General features: G+C 39.8%; 1 protein-coding gene across 1 annotated transcript in view; it reads left to right on the top strand.

The window, feature by feature from the left end:
* The window catches only part of FAM13C (family with sequence similarity 13 member C), a gene marked incomplete at its 5' end in the record, with an annotated part of 131,814 nt that overhangs the window by 62,958 nt on the left and 50,109 nt on the right, over window positions 1-18,747 (top strand). The window contains 2 exons of the mRNA XM_082308390.1: window positions 13,083-13,121; window positions 18,096-18,152. Of these exons, the coding sequence (XP_082164516.1) occupies window positions 13,083-13,121; window positions 18,096-18,152 (96 nt within the window). The remainder of the gene's footprint in view (window positions 1-13,082; window positions 13,122-18,095; window positions 18,153-18,747) is intronic.

Genomic DNA, 18,747 nt, shown 5'->3' with positions numbered 1-18,747 from the left:
TAAGTAAACATTTTCTGACAAATTACGTGGAAATTTTCTCCCAGATAGTAGAGGGAGATGCTTGACTGGTCTACAGCAATCATTAATCAATCAATCAAATGCTCTCTACAGTATGAATTAAATTTAGTATGGCCTGCCTGATCCCCCAAGTGACAACACAAACTTTTTGTTCCCTTTCTCATGCTTCTCCCACCTAAGGCTGCAAGTAGGGATTCAGATCAAGGCCTTTAGCAACAACTTGGGGAAAGCAACGGGATTTTCTACAGTCAAGGGGAGGGTAATAAATAATAATAAAGCCCATTAATCCTCTTTTCCATTAGTGGCAATGTCAGATAAACCTGCTTGGAGACTCTTGAGAAATGTTACATGGATGATTTATTATATGTGTAGTTTTAGATGTAAGTGTAATTTTGAAACGTGGTACCTCTATAGATTCACCAAATGATAGAGTAGAATAGCAGATGAATTACAGCACCATATAATGGGCAATTTCAGTATATCTCTTCAGCTGATTTCACAACCTTTTCAGTTAGTGCTGGCTGCATTGGGTGGATATGAACATCATTTGCTGCAAAGGGTGGCAGGACACTTTGTGGTAAGAGTTGAAATTAAAAAGCTTTCTTTGGTGATGCACTTGGAGAATTCGGTTCCTTTTCTCCTGCCTACGTGCTGTTTGACTTTGCATATGACGATTTGTAAAAATGAATTCATTTGCCTACTCTACATCACAGGTGCAAACAGTGGTTATGGTTTTATAAATGTTTTTAAATAGTGGGGATTCATTTTAATGGTGTACGAGGAGAAATATTTACCCTGTCTTGAAGAGTGGGCTAATAACGAATGAACTCTAAACTTTCCTCTCTTTTATAGATTTAATATCCCTATTGATTTAAAAATGCAAAATGCTTTTTGCCAGAAGATGACTGTTCCTCAGCCTCTCCTTAAAAGCATTGCTGCTCCTGATCTCAGCTGCATTTGCTTCTGAGAGAGGACTCAACTACTTTTTTATTCTGCTTGAAATTCACTGCGCAAAACTATAGTGCGATTGAGCAGTGAGTTGTAGAGCACCTGCAGGCAGGGTGCAGGCACCTGATAGCAGGATGACTCAACCCTCCATCCCTCCAGTCTGGCATTCAGTTGTATTTGCCTTAGGTTTGACTAAGAAATAATCTGCTAGATTCTAGACAAATACACTTTCCTAACACTTACTTACTATATGTTTTATTTAAAACTTTAACATACATTTATATATCATTGTGATTTGCTTAGATCTACACTGTGATTGTGCTTTGGTAATCATTTTAAAATTATGGAATGCAAGGCAATTGAGAAAGAACACACAGAAATTATTTAAAGGCTGACTTTTTGAAAAGAGAGCTATTAAACAGGTTAGTCACAACCATGAGTCACTCAAATTGAGTCATGCTTACTTTTTGGTAGCTATAGATTATCTGTTTTTTCTGTTTCTCTACACAGCTATGAGTAATGCTGTATTAAGAACTATTACTGCTTTGGACAATAGCTTTTCCCTATTCTGCGTGATACCCTGTCTGAATACATTTTTGCATTGGGCAGTCTACAATGTCATTATTTGACCCATTCTTTCAAAACACTTGGGTGACTGGTTGCATAAAACAAGCAAAGAAATATGTGCCAAGTGTTGAGTCGAGGAGAGAGACAAGCAAGAAAGGAACCTATCAGTCCATGATTTGCACCATTTCTGTGGGGGTTAGTAAGAGACATTGATAGTCATCCTGGTTTATGTTAGTCCTTTTGCCACCTACAGTGTCTGAGAGGAGCTTTGGGGTAGTTATACAGAATGGAGATGATCTGTGAGGAACAGAAAAAACAAGTGGAGGGGGCGCAAATATGTCCTGCCATGGTAACTGGGTTGATGGCTTAATAACTGTTGAAGCTGGGTTTGGATGTGTTGGGTTTTTTCCCTTCTATATTTGTAGTGAGCATGCATCAACACAGCTGTAGTGTTAGGCATAATCCCAGAGCCTTTACAACCATCATTCTAGACACAAAATTAGCATAATAAGTATTGGCCAAATGTTTTCAGCTTGGTGGCTACCTAAAATTAGTCTGAAACTGTGTAGGTGCTTAAATGTGGGTTTGGGAGCCTGGATTTGGGTTGGAAAATGTAGGCTGTAGTTCTTCAAGCATCAGCAAAGAGAGGGAAGTTACTGTAGCTCTGAATATTCCTGAATATGCCTACATTTAGACTGCAATATTCATTGCTCTTTTTTTTAATAAGTACTGTCAGCATTTTTGTTAAAATAAAGGCAAGATGTCATTTCCTTGTAATCTTTACAGAAAAAAAAAGATATTACAGTCACGGTTTCAAGGATTATTTATTATTTTTCACTAGCTCTGCTTCTGAGAACTTTTCTAAAGACTCCTCTCCAAAAATGGATAGCTCACCTAGAAATAAAGCTTTATTCCACGACTGGTATCTTGCTGATTGGTGCTGCATGAGTGCTAGATGAAAAATATTATTAAAATTAGAATGCCAATGTCTGTCTTATTTTTACTTCTCTGCTGAATAATGTAAAACCCAAAACAGTTTTCTCTAGTATATCAAAGAGGTCAGGGGACAGTCAATTTGAGTTAGAAAATGTGATGATGTCATGAAGAGCACTCAATGTGCTTTGCAACAAAAGATTTAAATGCCTCAAAAGGGAAAAGTAATTTTCACTGCCCTTTTGTAACAGAACTATTGCAATAGATAGCAAAGTGGTGAAGCTACTTCCTGCATAAATGTTTTTCCCATATGCTTCTGCTTCCTTTCAGCAGATCTATACAGAAAATACTTGTCACAAATAGTTTTCATTGGGACCAAATTTATGTGAGAAGGGGTCATTTGTTAAGTGTCATCAGTTGTTGAAAAGCTGTACAAGGTCATCCCACAGAAAATTCTTGCTTTCAAATTCTTTTTGAGCCTTAAAAGCTGTTTCTAACCTGGGATGAGAACATAGTAAAACAAATAACCAACAGAAAAAGACAACATGGAATGCATTTTATAACCGAAGGACTGACTGCTGTCCTCTGTGTGTGCTACAGCAGTTTACTTAACTAATTCTGGAGACCTCCATGAGACATTCTAAGTCAGGATTAAAAGATAGCTTTTTTGCAAAGTCTCATTAAGTGAGATTTGTCTTCGTCCTTGGAAGAGGACCTCCCCTTAGGAGCTGGAAAGAGCTACAAATCTTGGCCCCATGAAAATCAGGGGCTGTTGTAAGGACCTTTCCGTGGTGTCATGGGTGGTAGAGCACCTGTGGTCTGGTTATGTCAGAACTCAGATCTTGGTATTTGGGGCAAGAAACTCTGTTACCTAAGAAATGGAGATGTCCCAGTGGCCCTGGTAAAGGGCATGTTTGCAGACATGCTTGAGCTCGGTGCTATCTTAGGATATTTCTTGCACAGCAAGGGAATCAAGCCAGCTCACAAGATAAAAGTGCAGCACTTAAGCAGTATGCAGTGCAGCAGGGGAATAAAAAGCCAAGAGTACAGATGGTGTGTGGTTATGTGGATATTTCCTCAGCTTTGTAAAGAAATGAGGTCCTGTGTTCCCTGCGTTTCAGTGCCTGCCACAGGTTTATCTCTTCCCCAAACAACCGTTATACAAAAGAAGAATGCTTTTACGTAATGAGAAGGTAAATTCAAACATGTATAAGACATCTCTGTGCCATTTACTTGTATTCTGGTTTTATGCTACAAAGTTGAATATTATGTAACAGGATTGTGTTATTTAATTTCTGTAGAGTGCTGTGTCCTGTCCTGGCTGTTTTACCATGTTGAAAGACATAATCTGCTGAGAATGTATGTTTGCGTGAAACAGAATTTCCTCTATGTTTCCCTCAATCAAAAAAAAAAAAAAAAAAAAAAAAAAATTTCCTTACTGGGAAAAACAAAACAAAATGTGTTGAGAGTTAAACATTTTCTAAAACTTTGGAAGAACAAACTTTTATCTGTACTGAGGAGTGATGCGTTGTCCTTCTGGTAAGCTAAAATAGTAGGTGGTAGGACACTAGCACAGATCATGAGCCTGGATAGAAATAGAAGCCAAATAGAGGAGGGCTACTTCCTATGAGAAGAAATTAAAACAGCGAGGTAGAAGCTGAGCAGGAGTTGACCACTGACTGTGGCTGCTAATATTGAGTGGCCTATTCACAGCATTTCAGTGAAATACAAGTGCAGGGTAATATGCCATAACTGATGAGACTTTTCTGATGTCAAATGGATCATGATATTGGAAAAGTTAATGGTCTGAATCAGTGGTTTTCAAATGTCATTGACTGTACATTATAGTGAATAGCAATTCAGAAAAACAACTTGGAAAAAAAATGGTGGGATACATTACCTTGTATTTTTTGTGATGGAAATGAGAATGAGCAACTGGCGCTTCACAAAGCACCACAAAAATGCATGAGCTAATGCCCAGAAGTAAAGGGGCCTCCCCCAGCTGCCCATCACAACTGCCTTTTACATTGTGATTGGTTGCTTATGTTATTTCTTGTATTTATTCTGGACTTCATTCGTGCCTTGCTTTTATGTCCTCCAATACCAGTTTCCTTCCTTTTGCCCACCACATTCTTTTCTGTCTTTTCCCTTCTCCCTGTCCAAACTTGTTTGTCATGTGGACAGCTTTTCCTCTCTATGAGAGGTAAGATGGCTGGGCAGAAATAGTATGCTGAGTTGACAGCCAGAAATAAGTTAACTAAATGCAGTTCTTGGTAAGCTTTTACCATGGCTCAGAGAGGGGAGGGGGCTCCAAAGGCGCCTGTGAGAAGTTGAATCTGTCTTGGTTTTGTATTTATGTGACGCATGCAGCAAGTTCAGAAAAGAACATGTAAATAAACACATTACATTAATTTTGACTAAATGACATCAACTTCTCTTCTGACCCTACTAGCCCCTGAAACTAATAAACACTTGGCAAAGGAGTAACAAGATTCGTATGTGTAAAGATACTGACTGCAGTGAATGGGGTTAAAAAGCTCTCTGTGTGATCCTGTGTCTTGTACAGTTGTATCTTGTGCGTGCAAATGGAGATTCCTTGTTTTTTCAGATGTAAGAAGCAATGTGATCTTTAATTTTTCAGAGATTTCAAAAGTGCAGAGTAGTGCGATGTAAAGCTAAATTCACTCCTAAACATCCATGTGTTACTGCCCATATTTTCTTTTGTTTGCAAATGAGAAGTAGTTCTGGTTATTTATTATGCTACAAGAATCTTAAGTTACAGTTTATATATTTGTAACTGCATTTATTAATATTCTCTTTCTGAATTTTAGGAATCACTCTTGATGTCACAAAAACAGTAGTGGTTATTCAGAATTTATGAATTTAGATCATATAAGGTGCATCAGATCAAAGGGATCAGCCGTGCTGGGCTATAAATATTGTGGGCAACTCCTCGGGTGGTGTAAACTAGCACAGCTTTGCACGGACCCCTGACACATCTGCCCAACCCCCTGAGAGCAGCCTGTTGGTGTTTTCTGCTTGTAGTCAGAGCGTAGAAATACACACACATGTGTTTTGTAAATTAGAAAGAGGCTTAGAGGGGATTCAGTGTGAATCTGTTTTTAACGTTACCTGAACTGTCCCTCAGAAATCAATACGACTAATCGGTGGTTGTCATGTGACGCACAGTGCATGCCTGGGGAGAAGGCCAGGTGCCCTTTGAAAACACATAATTGTTGATAATGGAGCTCTTTGATAATGCTAATTAAAGAGGTGTTGCCTATATGTCACTGAGAATAAGCTCTAACATTAGGCAGCAACTGCTGTAAGTTGGTTTTGTTATGTGCCTTCTACCTTGGTATAGATTTTGTTTTATATTATTCTGGTTTCTATGCTGCTGGTAAGATAAAGCTACAGGTGAACCAAGGTAGTATGTACTACTCTGCCAGTTACATGGAGGACAGTGAGCAAGATTTGCAAAGTACCTCATAAGTAAGTATACTACTATAGACAGATGTGGAAAAAGAAAAATACTGAAGTCTTTCAGGCTTGTGGTTCTGTGAATAGATGTTTGGAGGAAACATAAACATGTTTATACATGCATGCATGTGTGTGTGTGCACACAGGTTACGCGATTGGATTCCCAGGTGGTGAGGATGAGCTCTGCAAAGGGAAATCTGAGAAAAAAAGCATGTGTTTTTGTGTTTATTTTTTGCTTTCAGAAAACAAGTAGATTACCCAGCATAATCAGCATTGCTCTAGAAGGCGACAGTCATCTCCCCAAGAAACAGCCAAGAATCGTGAGAGTACCTTCATACATATCTTGCATATGTCTCTCTCATGTCTGGGCTTAGCAAGAACCAAATTGTGTGGCTCCACTCATCTACAGACCCAACAGAAAAAGGCATTAATGTTTTTTTGAAGGTACGAGCAGCTCTTTGCTTGGTTTTCCCTTTACTTTCAAATATTCAACTTTTTGAGAATATGGTTTAGTTCAAGTTTACCTTTCCATTTAATTTTGTATTGGAAAATGTTGTGGAAGCTATATATTTAAGCCTTAATTTGGCATTCTTGCTCATAAATTATGGTCTGGCCTCTACCTATATGATGACATTCAAATTGTTCAGCAAGATCTGCACTCTTAGAAAGAAAAGGAAATTCTTGAACGTTTGAGAGTGAAATCTGTTCTTGGCTGAGCTGTCTAGCTCTCTGCGGTTGTCTTCAGATGAAGAAACGCAAAGTATGGAACTTCCTAGTTCTGGCTTTCCTTAATCTTGATGTTCACAAGATGCTAATTCCTCTTAATAACTTTACTATATGTAATACTAATTAATAGTGTTAATGTTTTCCATTGTCTTTAGTAGGCCTCTAAAATAATCAGACTGGGAGTGTAAAGGAGGAATGTGACCCTGCAGCATTCCTGCACTATTAAATATCTTGGACAAAAAAGAGGGAACACTGTTTTAAAAAGCCACCACCACCAAAACAAAATGAAAAAAACCCATTGCTGCCATTATCTAAACATCTCCACACATGTTCTGCTCCAGGGAAGAAGTATTTTTTTTTTTTCCAATGTCTTTGCCTTTATTTGCCTCTCTTCTCTTCCTGTTACCACAAGCAAAAGGAATATGGTGAGCTTGCAGACACATCAGGCAGATAAATTAATTCATAGAAGTCATTCTTGCAACTCTGATGTTTTCTTAACTAAGTAGTGGTAAAGATCAAGGCTTTTTAAATAAGAATGTTTACTTTTAGGTGTAGTGATCTGTTGAAGCATTCTGGGCATCTCAGTAGAATTAGGGGTGTATGTATATGTGTGTGTATGTGTATTTTTTCCCATCTTGCAATGCTCAAAGGAAAAACTGGTTTTGAATTAGTGCTGTGTTGAGTCTAGCCTGACTTTGGTGTAAACTTGCTGGGAATAGTTTTGTCATCTGTGGCAGTATTCAATTATCTGCAGTGGATGACTGCAGTCAAGCGAATTTTAGTGCCTTTAATGGCTCAGTCACTAGCACCAGTTTGACTGGTACAGTTGGGTTTATCATGCAGCCTGATTCTTGGGCATCTCTACAGAGATTTTCAGCACAGCTGATAGGACTTCATAGAGCAGTTTGTTCTTTAATAACAAAATTAGAGGCACGGTTCTGTATTTCCAGTTTAGCACACTTACTCGTCAGCAGACCTATATGAAGTAGGCTTATGCTAATTAACCAGGGCACCAGTAGCAGTGTAGCCTTCCAGCAGGGACCTTAGTGTGGGCTCCCTGTCCCAGTGATTACCCATGTTCTTGGGAGGTTTCCCTGTTGGCAGGGTTAGTGCTTGCTCAGGTGTGTGCACCTGAGCTGCAGAAATGTAACCCAAGTGATGGGACTGAAGTGGTTTACAAATCAGAATTTCCAGTCTGCACAAAATTGTGCATTTCCATTGTATTTTTCCCTTTAAAAGAGCAGGGATCTGACTGATGTATGGCTGTGCCTTTGAGATACAGAGTAGATGTACCTCCCCCAGTGCAAACTTGGGTGTACTATGGGAGCGTGTGTGGGATTCATGGGCCCACAGCTTAGAAGGCTTGAGTAAGGAAGTATGTGCAGTTTGATTGCTCACTGAAATATCTGCAGAAAATATAACCCTGAAGGTCTCTGCAGTTGCACAAAGCTTTATCCAACCCAGTATATATACGCCTTATCGAATTGCCCTGGATTGGATTATGACAACTGTGTTTGCACCTACGCTCAGCTCGAGTCTCTTCCTGCATGAGCTTGTCTGTGCATTTTAAGACATACAGCAAGATCAGCTGAATGCTTTCCCCCCCCAGGTCCATTCACTCAGATGATGTGCTAATTAGGTCACTGAGAGAATCAAAGATACAGAAACTGGATTGAGTGCTCACCAGCTGGCTCCTACATGTAATTGCTGTATTTTATTTTAATTTGTCCTAAGATGTTTTGTGATGTCTCTGAGAATGTTACCCATAAAAAGGCAGACTGCACGTCAAGAAAGCAAGTCAGTGAACACATGAATATTTTGAGCTGCAGAGTGGAGCATTCAGTATTTATCACTACAGGGAAGAGACATGTGACTTCTCTCTCACATGGCAGCTCCTTGGTTTATGCCTTACTGATTGGAAAACAGCAAAGGTATCCTGTAGGATCACTTTTGAAGAAAGGGCAAGGCACTGGAACAATCCACAGTGCTAATATTTTGCTGCAGAATGATCCCTGCTCTTATCCCATATGAAAGTCCTGTGTGTTGGAAGAGAATGGACTTGCTAAAGGCAGAGATGAGTTACTGCAGAGTGCCTCAGTTTGTTTTCTGCTTAAATAAAAATGTTGTGTCATAAGTGTGACCTCAGAAGTAGCAGTGTGACCTGACAAGCAAGCATACTTAATCTGCTCCTTGGGGGAGTTGAATGTGTTTTCTCCATGAAAGCATATGCTGTGTATGTATACAGGTAGGAGTGAGTGCGTCTCTGTGTTGGTACAATTTGAGAGGGAGATGAAGGACTGTTGGAGCACGTCAGGGCACTGCTACTTGGCAGGAACACTCGTACTCCAAGGCAAACAAATTTGCTCAATATTTTTATGAGTCTCTGAGCTCAGCTGGTTCTGGCAGGGATGACTTGACTTCATCCAGAGAGGCAGTAGGGGGGAGATCATTCCAACTTTCCCTTTGTTTGGGTAGTGGAACATAAGTAACTTCTTCCCAGAGCTGGAGGGAGTCACCCTGGGCTCCTCATCACGCACAGCGTGTCACACTGCATCTCTCTCATCCCTCCGCAGCGTCTGGTGCAGCTCCCTTGTATGGCCTAACCATAGTGCAACATGTAATTGCCTCTGATGCAGCAATTTCAGCACAAGCACTTTGGACTCTGTGGAATAACAAATAATAATAAAGTGAATAGTCTCGCAATAAATGCTAATCACACCCTATAGGATTGTACTGAATTTGTCGTTAGATAGTAGATATTAAATGCAGAAATACTAACTTTCCCAGAACCTTAGAGAGTTTAGAGTTCTTTGTAAATATGTAATTCTCCCTCTAAACATACAGTTTACTTTCCAATACAAAATCTTTATTATTCTGTAGCTAAGGCTGAAAGACCTCATCATTTACCTGCGTCAGAAATGCCCTTAAGAGAACACAGTCATTTACTGAGATGAGCAAATTCTGGAAATTGAGGCAAAGGTTCTGTTCTGCAGGTGAAACCTGGCCTTTTGATCTTGATTGTTATGCTCTCTTCTGTTCTCCTCAAGCCAGAACTACTTTTGCCCACTTTTGTCTCACTACCTCTCTTTTTTTGCAGTCTTCTGCAACTAGACCATACTGCATTTGTAAAGCATTCACTGCCTGATACATGTTTATAGTGCCAACTAATGCTGTTCTGAGCTTATGAACGTATCATTTATATTGAGCATGTGTCTCTATTACGTGCAAAACTGAGCTGGAGACTAAGTGATTCCTGTTTCAATCTTCCTCCTGGCCTAGCAGTAATTCTCTTGATGATACAAACCAAATAAAGAATGGAATTTCTATGCCAATCTATTTGTCAGCCATAAATAGGCAATCTATTAGTCAAATTTTCAGAAGCGAACAGCAACATATTTCTGAATCCTGGTGTCTCCAAAATATATGTAGATGTTTGCTTTGGAGTTCTCTGACATTTTTGTTGTCAGCTGAGAGCTGGAATGTGATATTTATGTTGGCTTGATCAGCATTTGGCAAAAGAGGGTAAGAACAAAACTGGGTATAAAATGCAAAGCTTTTTAACAGAGAAAGTGTCTTTCCAAAGATATGATATTGCAAAAATATGAACCACTTAAGCTGTTCAGCATAAATAAGGAAAAACTGATTTAAAAACCTTTGTTTTCAGAATTTCAGAAAGACGTATTTTAATGACTTCAAAATATAAAGTCCTTAAAAGTGTATCTGCTATTCAGTGGTAAAGTCCAAAGCTTACTTCACATACGGGTGTAGCATTACTTTCATCCAGACTTCAGGATGATGAGAGACCTGACATGTCACCTGAACGTGGTGATGAAATATATCTGCCACTGAGAATTTCAGTATTTTAAAGAGTGATGTTTTATATCATTACAGGCCTAATTGACTTTAGCGTCATTATTGAAAATGAGGAGGTAACAGCAGTATTATGTTTTCCCTGCGCCTGGGACTTAGAAAGAAACGGAGATGCAGGTTCAACCATGTTTGGCTCTCCCTTGTAAGGTGAGCTAAGGCCAGGGGCTCTTTGCCTGCTCTAGTCTCACCCAGAGCATGTGGATAGGAAGCAGGTGAAATGAAGTGGGGTCAGCCAATAGGCCCAAGCCAACATCGTTGGTGAAATAAGCTTTTGCCCCTAAAGGAAAATTACTTCCTTCTGTGAGGAAAAGAGAAGTTATCGTGAGTCAACTGTAGTTCCTCCCTTGGGTTCCTCCAGGAGCAGGGTGGCTTCATCTATGTGACTGGGAGATTAGCTCTGAAACAGGATCCTGGGTTTAGCTGGCCTTTACTTTCATGTATTTAGTAATACTGTTCTGTTTTACATAAAATTTGTTTGTTGCTGAATAATTTCACAACCTTGCAAGAGGCTATCCAATAACACTGGTCAAGCACCATCCTTAAAACAAATGGAAGTTGTGAGTGACCTGAAATGAATGTAACGTGCTTGCCTAGAAGAGATTTAGCAACAGCTGTATAGCACTGAACTTCAGACAAACAATGGAAAAACGATGACATTTTAAACTTGGTCTCTGTCCAAAGCATCCCTGTTTTACAAACTGATCTTCAATCATATTCTGGTACTAGTAATAGCAACAAAGCCCTGCAGTATGTTTGCACAGGGCATGAATTAGCAGAGAACTTGATCTTAACTGTCGCATATAGAAACAGAGAAGTTATGTTTACAAGAGCATTCTGTGTTTGCTCCCCTTCTTGTGTGGGTGTATGTAGGGGAGTGGGGATGAATACTCTAAGCTCTACTCTAACCAAGCTGTCATGCTTATCAGTGTGATTTTGTGATAAAAAGTTATGATTCCATCATTACACGCTTGAAACGCTAGCTGTAAAGCTAGCCTAACCATTAAAAATCAAGAGCCAAGCACTTAAGCATTCTGAAATACATTTATTAAAAATAATATCGGATTTTTTTAATGGTCCTCTACTTTTTGAGCATGTAAATTGAGTTTTTGATTGCCACAACAGCTAGAAACATACCTTTTGTTCAGGTGCTCTCCTGCAAATAGAAAGACAATAAAGAAATTTATATTTGTACGGTCAGACCCAAGAAACTGGAAAGAGGAGAAGAAAAAATTTGAAATTTTGGGTCTAAGGCAAGATTTAAATGCTAACTATTAAATTTAGCTTTTCTGTTCACCCTTCTCTCACAAAACCTGCTACTCTGTAGGGTAGAAGTCCCTATAGACTGGCTGTGGTATTCTGACCCCGAGGTAATTTGTGCCATTATATAAATTGACATATATATATATACAAATATGGGAAAGAAAAGAGCAAAATAGTCTGTGCAAGCAGGTAGGAAGGCTGGGAAGAGGTGAAGATAAGATACGTTAGTGAGAGAAGGGAAATTATCACAGCTGTGGCTCCTGGCTGTCACTGCTGCCTAGGAGATGTGTGACAACACCACGCAGCGGCACAGGCTGCTGTGGGGAAGAGGATGCCGCACCTCTCTGTATCCCTGCTCCGCTTGGTTCTGTCATCTGCGAGCTGCCATTGTCACAAACAGGAGTGCTCGTGAGATGCTGTTGTCTGCATTGCCTTCTTCTCTCCCCCCCCCCCCCCCCCCCCAAAAAAAAAAAATCCCAGCTCTGGTATGTAGCAGTGAGATTTTTATTTCTTTTTGTCTGCTGCTATAAGATTTCAGGATGATCCAACAGTGTATTTACTGGATTTGAGAGGTGCTGTTCAAGGGGGAATTCCACCACTGCCTCAAAAACAGTTTACGGTATCCTGAGTTGACCCCTACTGAATGTATTACATCAGGTCTGAAACATTTTGCTGGAGGAGCACAGCAGCCTATGCCTTTCATAGGAATGGTTTCATCTATTGCTTGCTCTTAGCTTAATAACCTTTTGCTACTTGAACTGTCCTTTCTGCCAGATTATTTTTCATGGCTTCCCCTGAGATTTGGCCATGAGCTGAGTGTGTAAGAGACCACTAAACAAGAAGAAAAAACCTCTAGAGATCTTAGCTGTGCAACCCTATTTAAGTAACAAAAACAACTGTGTTTGATGAGCCAATTACATAGAGCAAACATTTAAAGGACAGAATGCCAAATACTTGTTTGTAAACCTAAGCCTTTATTAGCAGCACTGTTACAGTTATAAAAATATGATCCCTTTCTGAGCCTCACAGACTACCTGCATCCCTATATTAATACAAAGCGCTGCTGGATGGGCTTTGTGAGTGTTGTAGGACTAATCCCTATGGTTCCTTGATTATGAGCATGTGCAGAGCAGCCGAAGGTACAGTCGTGCATGTAGAGCTAACACACAGAGACTTGCCTTGCAATGCCATGTTTGTGCATGTGTTCCTACAACTGAGAAAGATACAGGGAGCCTGCCTGCCTTGCTGCTTTATCTGATGTTTTCTTGTTTCTGTTTCAGCATTGAGGATAACTCCTTCAACACGACAGCTTTAGCAGAGTAAGTGAACACTTTAAAGATGTCCTTATTTTTAAATAAGAATGATGAGTTTAGTTACTGTAGAGAATAACTGTAAGTAGTATGTGAGAAGTCCCAAGCTATCTGTCATATATTTTGACTCAGTTTTCTGTAATCTAAGTGTATTATTGACTGTATGGGAAGGATTGCATGAAACAGCTGCTTTCACATGCTCTGTGACTATTTAGCAGTGAAATACCTTTCTGGGAGAATATATGTTTGATGCACATCACATACGTTTATATGCATGATTTTCAGTGTAGGATAAATATCCTGTGAAAATATTGCTCATTTCTGGTACTGATGATCTTGACAAACACAAGTATGTCAGTTTTCTAAGAACACATGGTCTGTACTTCCTGCAAGCATTATTAGAAAAAAAAATTTTTTGCAAATATTTTGAAAAAAATAACTATACATTATTTAGACAGGCCAAGTACCAAATATGTCATTTCTTTGTAATCAATTCCATGAACTCATTAGAAGGCCTTTCTTATGTATCATGAACATAAGGATATATATGTTGATTTTTTTGTTGTTGTTTTACAGAGGCAACAGAACAAGACAAGGGAGAACATTAGAAAGTTAGAAAGGCAAAGGCTTTAGGAAGTATTACAAATGAAATGGTCTTTGTTTTATTTCACTCTAAGCTACTTCAATGTTGGTGTTTCCTGCATTATTATTTTGCATGCTTTTGATTGTTTCAAAAGCTTTTAGGGAAGATTTTTCAGCAGCAATGTGCCAAACAGTTTCTCAGGAAGAAAATGATCTATAGATTTGCTTGTGTATTAGGTGAGTTTTACACTGCTAAAATGCTTGTAATTTAAAAAAAAAACTAGCTGGACAGTGAGCTGTTTGCCTAAGTGTTGTGGGGACAGGGTACATTCTGAAAGCAGGCCAAGTTGTAACCATCTGAGCCATCCCTAAGTGTTGTCAAAATCGCTACAGGAAAAGTAACATTTCATAAGGATCCAAATAATTTCCCTCTCTTACATTGCTTTGCTTTATTTGCTTACGTTGCCTTTCTTTATTTAGTATTTTAACTTAGTCACGCTTTTTGTGTGATTGTGGCAGATATGGAAAGATTTAACAGAGGCTAATAAATCATTAAGTCATTCTTTATTATTTTTCTGTGTCCCTATTAGTTGAGTGATGAATTGTGGTCTGTAAAATTCTGAGATGCTCCCCCTTCACAAAAGAATAACTGGATTACAGATAGTACATTTTTCATATTTTTTTCTCCTTCCCTTTTCTCTGTCCCTAAGTACATCTATTGTTTCCCGTAGAGATTCCGCTGGAGCGGCCCCTGTGCCTGCCTCACCCTTGAGGTTTCTGGGACCTGAAAGTGATGGCCCTTCTCTGTGGTGCTTTATGTGACCATTAAGACAAGGGCCAGGATGGCATAAAAGCTGACTGCATAGTGCCAGCAGTGCCCCTGGGGAAAGGGAGAGGGGTGCAGACGGTGCGGTGCTGGGCTGGGCTGAGAGGCAGCAGCATGGCAGAGCTGGGGCTGGGCCAGGCATGGCCTGAAGGGTGAATCTCCCTCATTTAAGCTGTTGTTGGTTTTGTTTCAGGGGCTTTAATTTTTAATCTTATCTTCCCAAACATAGAAGTAGAAACATACTTTTAGAAAACAAAGCAAGCGAACAATGACATCTCAAAAGCATTGTCCAAATGAACAAACTTGGTTTCCAGAGTTGATTTCCCTAAATCCTGTTTAGAACCCCCCCTCCCCCCCCCCCCGCCCCCCCAAGCCTGTTTTTGAGAACTGCTGAGGATACACAATTCTCACTGATTTCAGCAGTAGTTGTTTCTGCTGGCCATATTGGAAAATAGGTTACTTTTATTTAGCAGAATAAAGAGAGAGCTAGCCATGCAACTTTAGACATCCCCATTTGACAATTTCTGTCTTTACTTGTGGCAAAGGCAAAATCAGGGCTTCCTGAATGATATAAAATCAGTGATACAATACTTTCAGGAACATTTCTCCAGACAAGGCAAGTGCCTGGGGCTTCTAAGCTTCCAGCAAGCCATGCGTGCAGCCTGGTTTAGAAGTTGCTCATGTGAACATCTTAAAGGTCAAGTCAGCAAAAAGGAGCAGTTTTCAAGTTGTACTGAAATGGCTTCTATGGAAAGGTGAAAATGGAAGAAAATTAAAAAAGCTAATCCCATTAAACCAGAGATCCTTGGAAGAAACATACAGAAGCAGTACTATAAAGAGTCAGAGCAGCAGTCCATCTAGACTGGGATCCCATCTCTGCCCTGACTCTGGCCAGTGCCATAAGATCAGCAATGGATGTACTTACTTTTAAGAGACGTATCCATCAGTCAGTAGTTATATTGGGCACTGAAGGAAAAGGATTCACATCACTGGTTTTGTCAAAACACATACTTCCTGCCCAATGTAAGCTTCTACTCATATGGATTTAGGACTTGAAGCTGTTCTGGCATATTCTCTGATGTTTTAGCAATGAGTGAAATGCTGCTCTAGTTTTTGGGTTGGTGGGAACTCCCTCTACTATGTGGCCACAAGCTTCCACAAAACTTATCAAACTCTTGAATATCCCTCTCTCTGTTAAATATAGCTAAAGTTGAACAACAAGATTTATGAGTTACTGGTGAGAGGAGAGGAGCGTGTGCATGTCTGTGTTGATATGTGCAGACAAGTGGCATGAACACATAAGCTGCACTTCTTAAAGAAGCCAAGGGAAAAACACTCTGTGCTTTAATGACGGATATTTGCATTATATCATGGATTCATCTTTTTAAAGGTCCTGCTATGGTCTTAGCCTCCAGCACTGTCTTGTGTGAGTGAGCTTTCTTGGTTAATATTTATTCTGACAAAGAGAAAAATTTCTATTAACAATTTCAGAGTGTGTTCCTTCTGAACTTCTTCACAATCTTTTTATTATATGATGGACACGGTCTTCTCTGATTCATTATTGCTTATCTTTCCTATCTACTGCTATCTGGTTATTCAAATACATTTTGTCATGCTTACTTACGTTGTTTATAAGTTCTGTCTTGTTTTATGACTTTTATCAGCTGCTGGATGCTAAGTTAGGATCTCTACTTCTCAAGATCACATGATTACAGCCAGCTCAGGAAAAGCAACCCCCGGGGCACTTCCCAAGGTTAAGGCGTATGCACACAAGTATGCACCCATAGACTTGGCTGATGGACCTGTGCTCATCATCCGTTGTCCCTCCAGAGAGTGTTCCCAGTTGCCAAAATGGTCTTTCAGGACTGCAGGCTGCCAAGTGTGGCTACTGGTGAGAGGAGGGGTGAGTGAAGCTGGTAGCAGAGCTGCTTCTTCCCACCTCCTCTTCCTGTGGCAGCTGCAGGAGGGAGAGTTTGTCCCTTTAGAGGGTCCCTGGGCTTTGTTGACTGTGGCTTGGTCCATGGTGCACAGCACGCCTGGTGGCACCTTACCCTACTCTCGTGTCTGTGCTGGGAGTTCTGTCCATCTAGCTCTGAAGCACTGTCACCTCACAGTGTATTTCCTTGCTATGTTTTTCTCCTTCTGAAATTTTCCATCATGTTTTCCGTTCAGGTTCCTGGTTTCTTTCGTACTGGGCTTCCTTCTTCATGCCCCCAGTATGTCCTATCCTCACACCTTGTTGGTGTCAGAGACCCATAAGGTAATTAGTGATAGACCAGAGGGGAAGATGTGACTGGCATCTGGAGGCAAAGGCAACTAGATTTCTACAGTGAATTTATCCATTTTGTCCATCAACCCCCGTCTTCCATCTGTCATCCCGCTTTGCCTTGTGGGGAGAACTGCACCCGTTGCAGGAGTATTGTGTGATTTGGGGGGGATCTGCAACTGTATTTAAATGTTCCAATTGCAAGCAGCAAATGCTTTCATCCATATGCTGATGTATTCAGGAAGTGTAAACACTTGAGTGTCCCTTTAAATATTTTCTGCTGCAGTCTGGCTTTAGATAAAGATACTAGCAGAAGACTGGTGGGAAAGAGGAATATATTAAAAACCTTGCCATCAAATTGCAACGCAGAGTTATGAATTTATCACTTAAAGTGCTCTGTCCTAAGCGGGGCAGCTCTTCTGAAAATTTAACAAGTCAGTGGAAGTACAGGCTGCTTCCCCCATAATGAAGAGATTCCTCTGCCAGCAAACTTCAAGTGACCCAGGCCTGCTTAGTGTCTGTGCCCTGTGAGTATGAACAGAGGGTGAGGAGAGGGCCCTGACTTTTCCCCAGAAATAACACCTAGAAAGGGTGTATGCATATTTATTAGGAGTGTATGCGTATATATGTATGTTTATTTCCAGAAAGACTGTTCATAGGCTTTGCAGTTATGTCATTCTACAAAGTTCAGCCATGCTGCACAATACAGTGTTCAACACTGTGTGGCTAGCATATTTATCCAGACTTCTCTTTTGATTAGGCAGCCTTATGACAATTCTGTTGTTTGTAACTTAAGGGGATGTAATTGATCATGATTCTTCAAGCATCTTAAAAAAGTCTGCTAGTTCACTTTTTAAGACTAACGATCACTTTTATTTGGGGATTCTTTTTCCTGCTGCACAAAGAATGACGGCTCTACTATAGGTAATATTTCTGTGAGTCTAGGAGAAAAACACCCTTAGCTAATTGTTTCTAATTCTTTTTTTTTAATGTAAAGTATATGATAAGCAATTAAAATAGGGAATTTCTGTCATTTTCCTGTAATTTTTATAACATCATCTGAATTCTTTGTCATCATTATTTCCATCTGGCTGAAAATGATATACCAAATTGTGTACACGTAACATCTCAAATCCTCTTCTTCCTCTGAGATTTAGACTATCATGGAGCAGCTATGGCATTAAATGACCCCAGCTAAGGCATGAGAAGGAGAAATGTGTTTATACTTTGAGCTGCACTGTCATGTTATTAAAAGCTAAATTTCTGCAGCTGGCAGAAAATCGGCAATTATTTTGTATCCATTTTCAAGGTGTGACGGGGATTCAGACTCTGTACATGAAGATCAAGCAGCCAGTTCCAGCCCCAGGTATTCTACTGAAAATTTTGTGTGAAATCCATTGGCAACAAATAAAGCTGTCAGAGTGCTTCTGTTAAACCATTAGAAAGAAACCTTTATTCTCAAGGGAATGCAGAATTTCTGGGGTATTACTTGCTAAGGCTATTAGTATTTCTGGGAAATGCATATTTGTCTTGTATACTTATGTGTAGACAATATTAAGATTAATTACTGTTGTTATTATATGAGTAAATATATTATGGTCTGTGTTCTTAACTTCGCATCATATTACTTTCATTCAGATGCACCTCTGATGCTAATACATTGAATGTTACTGTACAGCAGCTGGTACAAAGTAGGTTAGTAAGCGGAGTTTTGCAACTGTGCAAGGATATGCTCATTGATGAGTGTCTCTGCGAAAAAAAAATCCTTCAAATGGTAATTTAACTGAAGTATTCTTGAGGCATGTGTCTCTCAAGGCTACGTTAGTATATGTTGATTGATAGAGAATGCAATTTAACCTCTCAGAAAGATTTTTGAATCAGATGATACCTTAAAATCGTTAACAGTGCTGCACATTCTTGAAATGCCCGTAGGGTATAAAGCCCCCTACCCTGTAACTATA

The sequence above is a fragment of the Platalea leucorodia genome, assembly GCF_965183815.1.
Source record: "Platalea leucorodia genome assembly, chromosome: 4".
NCBI classification, from domain to species: Eukaryota; Metazoa; Chordata; class Aves; order Pelecaniformes; family Threskiornithidae; genus Platalea; species Platalea leucorodia.
The sequence above is the reverse complement of the archived record's forward strand: the minus strand, read 5'-3'. Positions and strand labels throughout refer to the sequence as shown.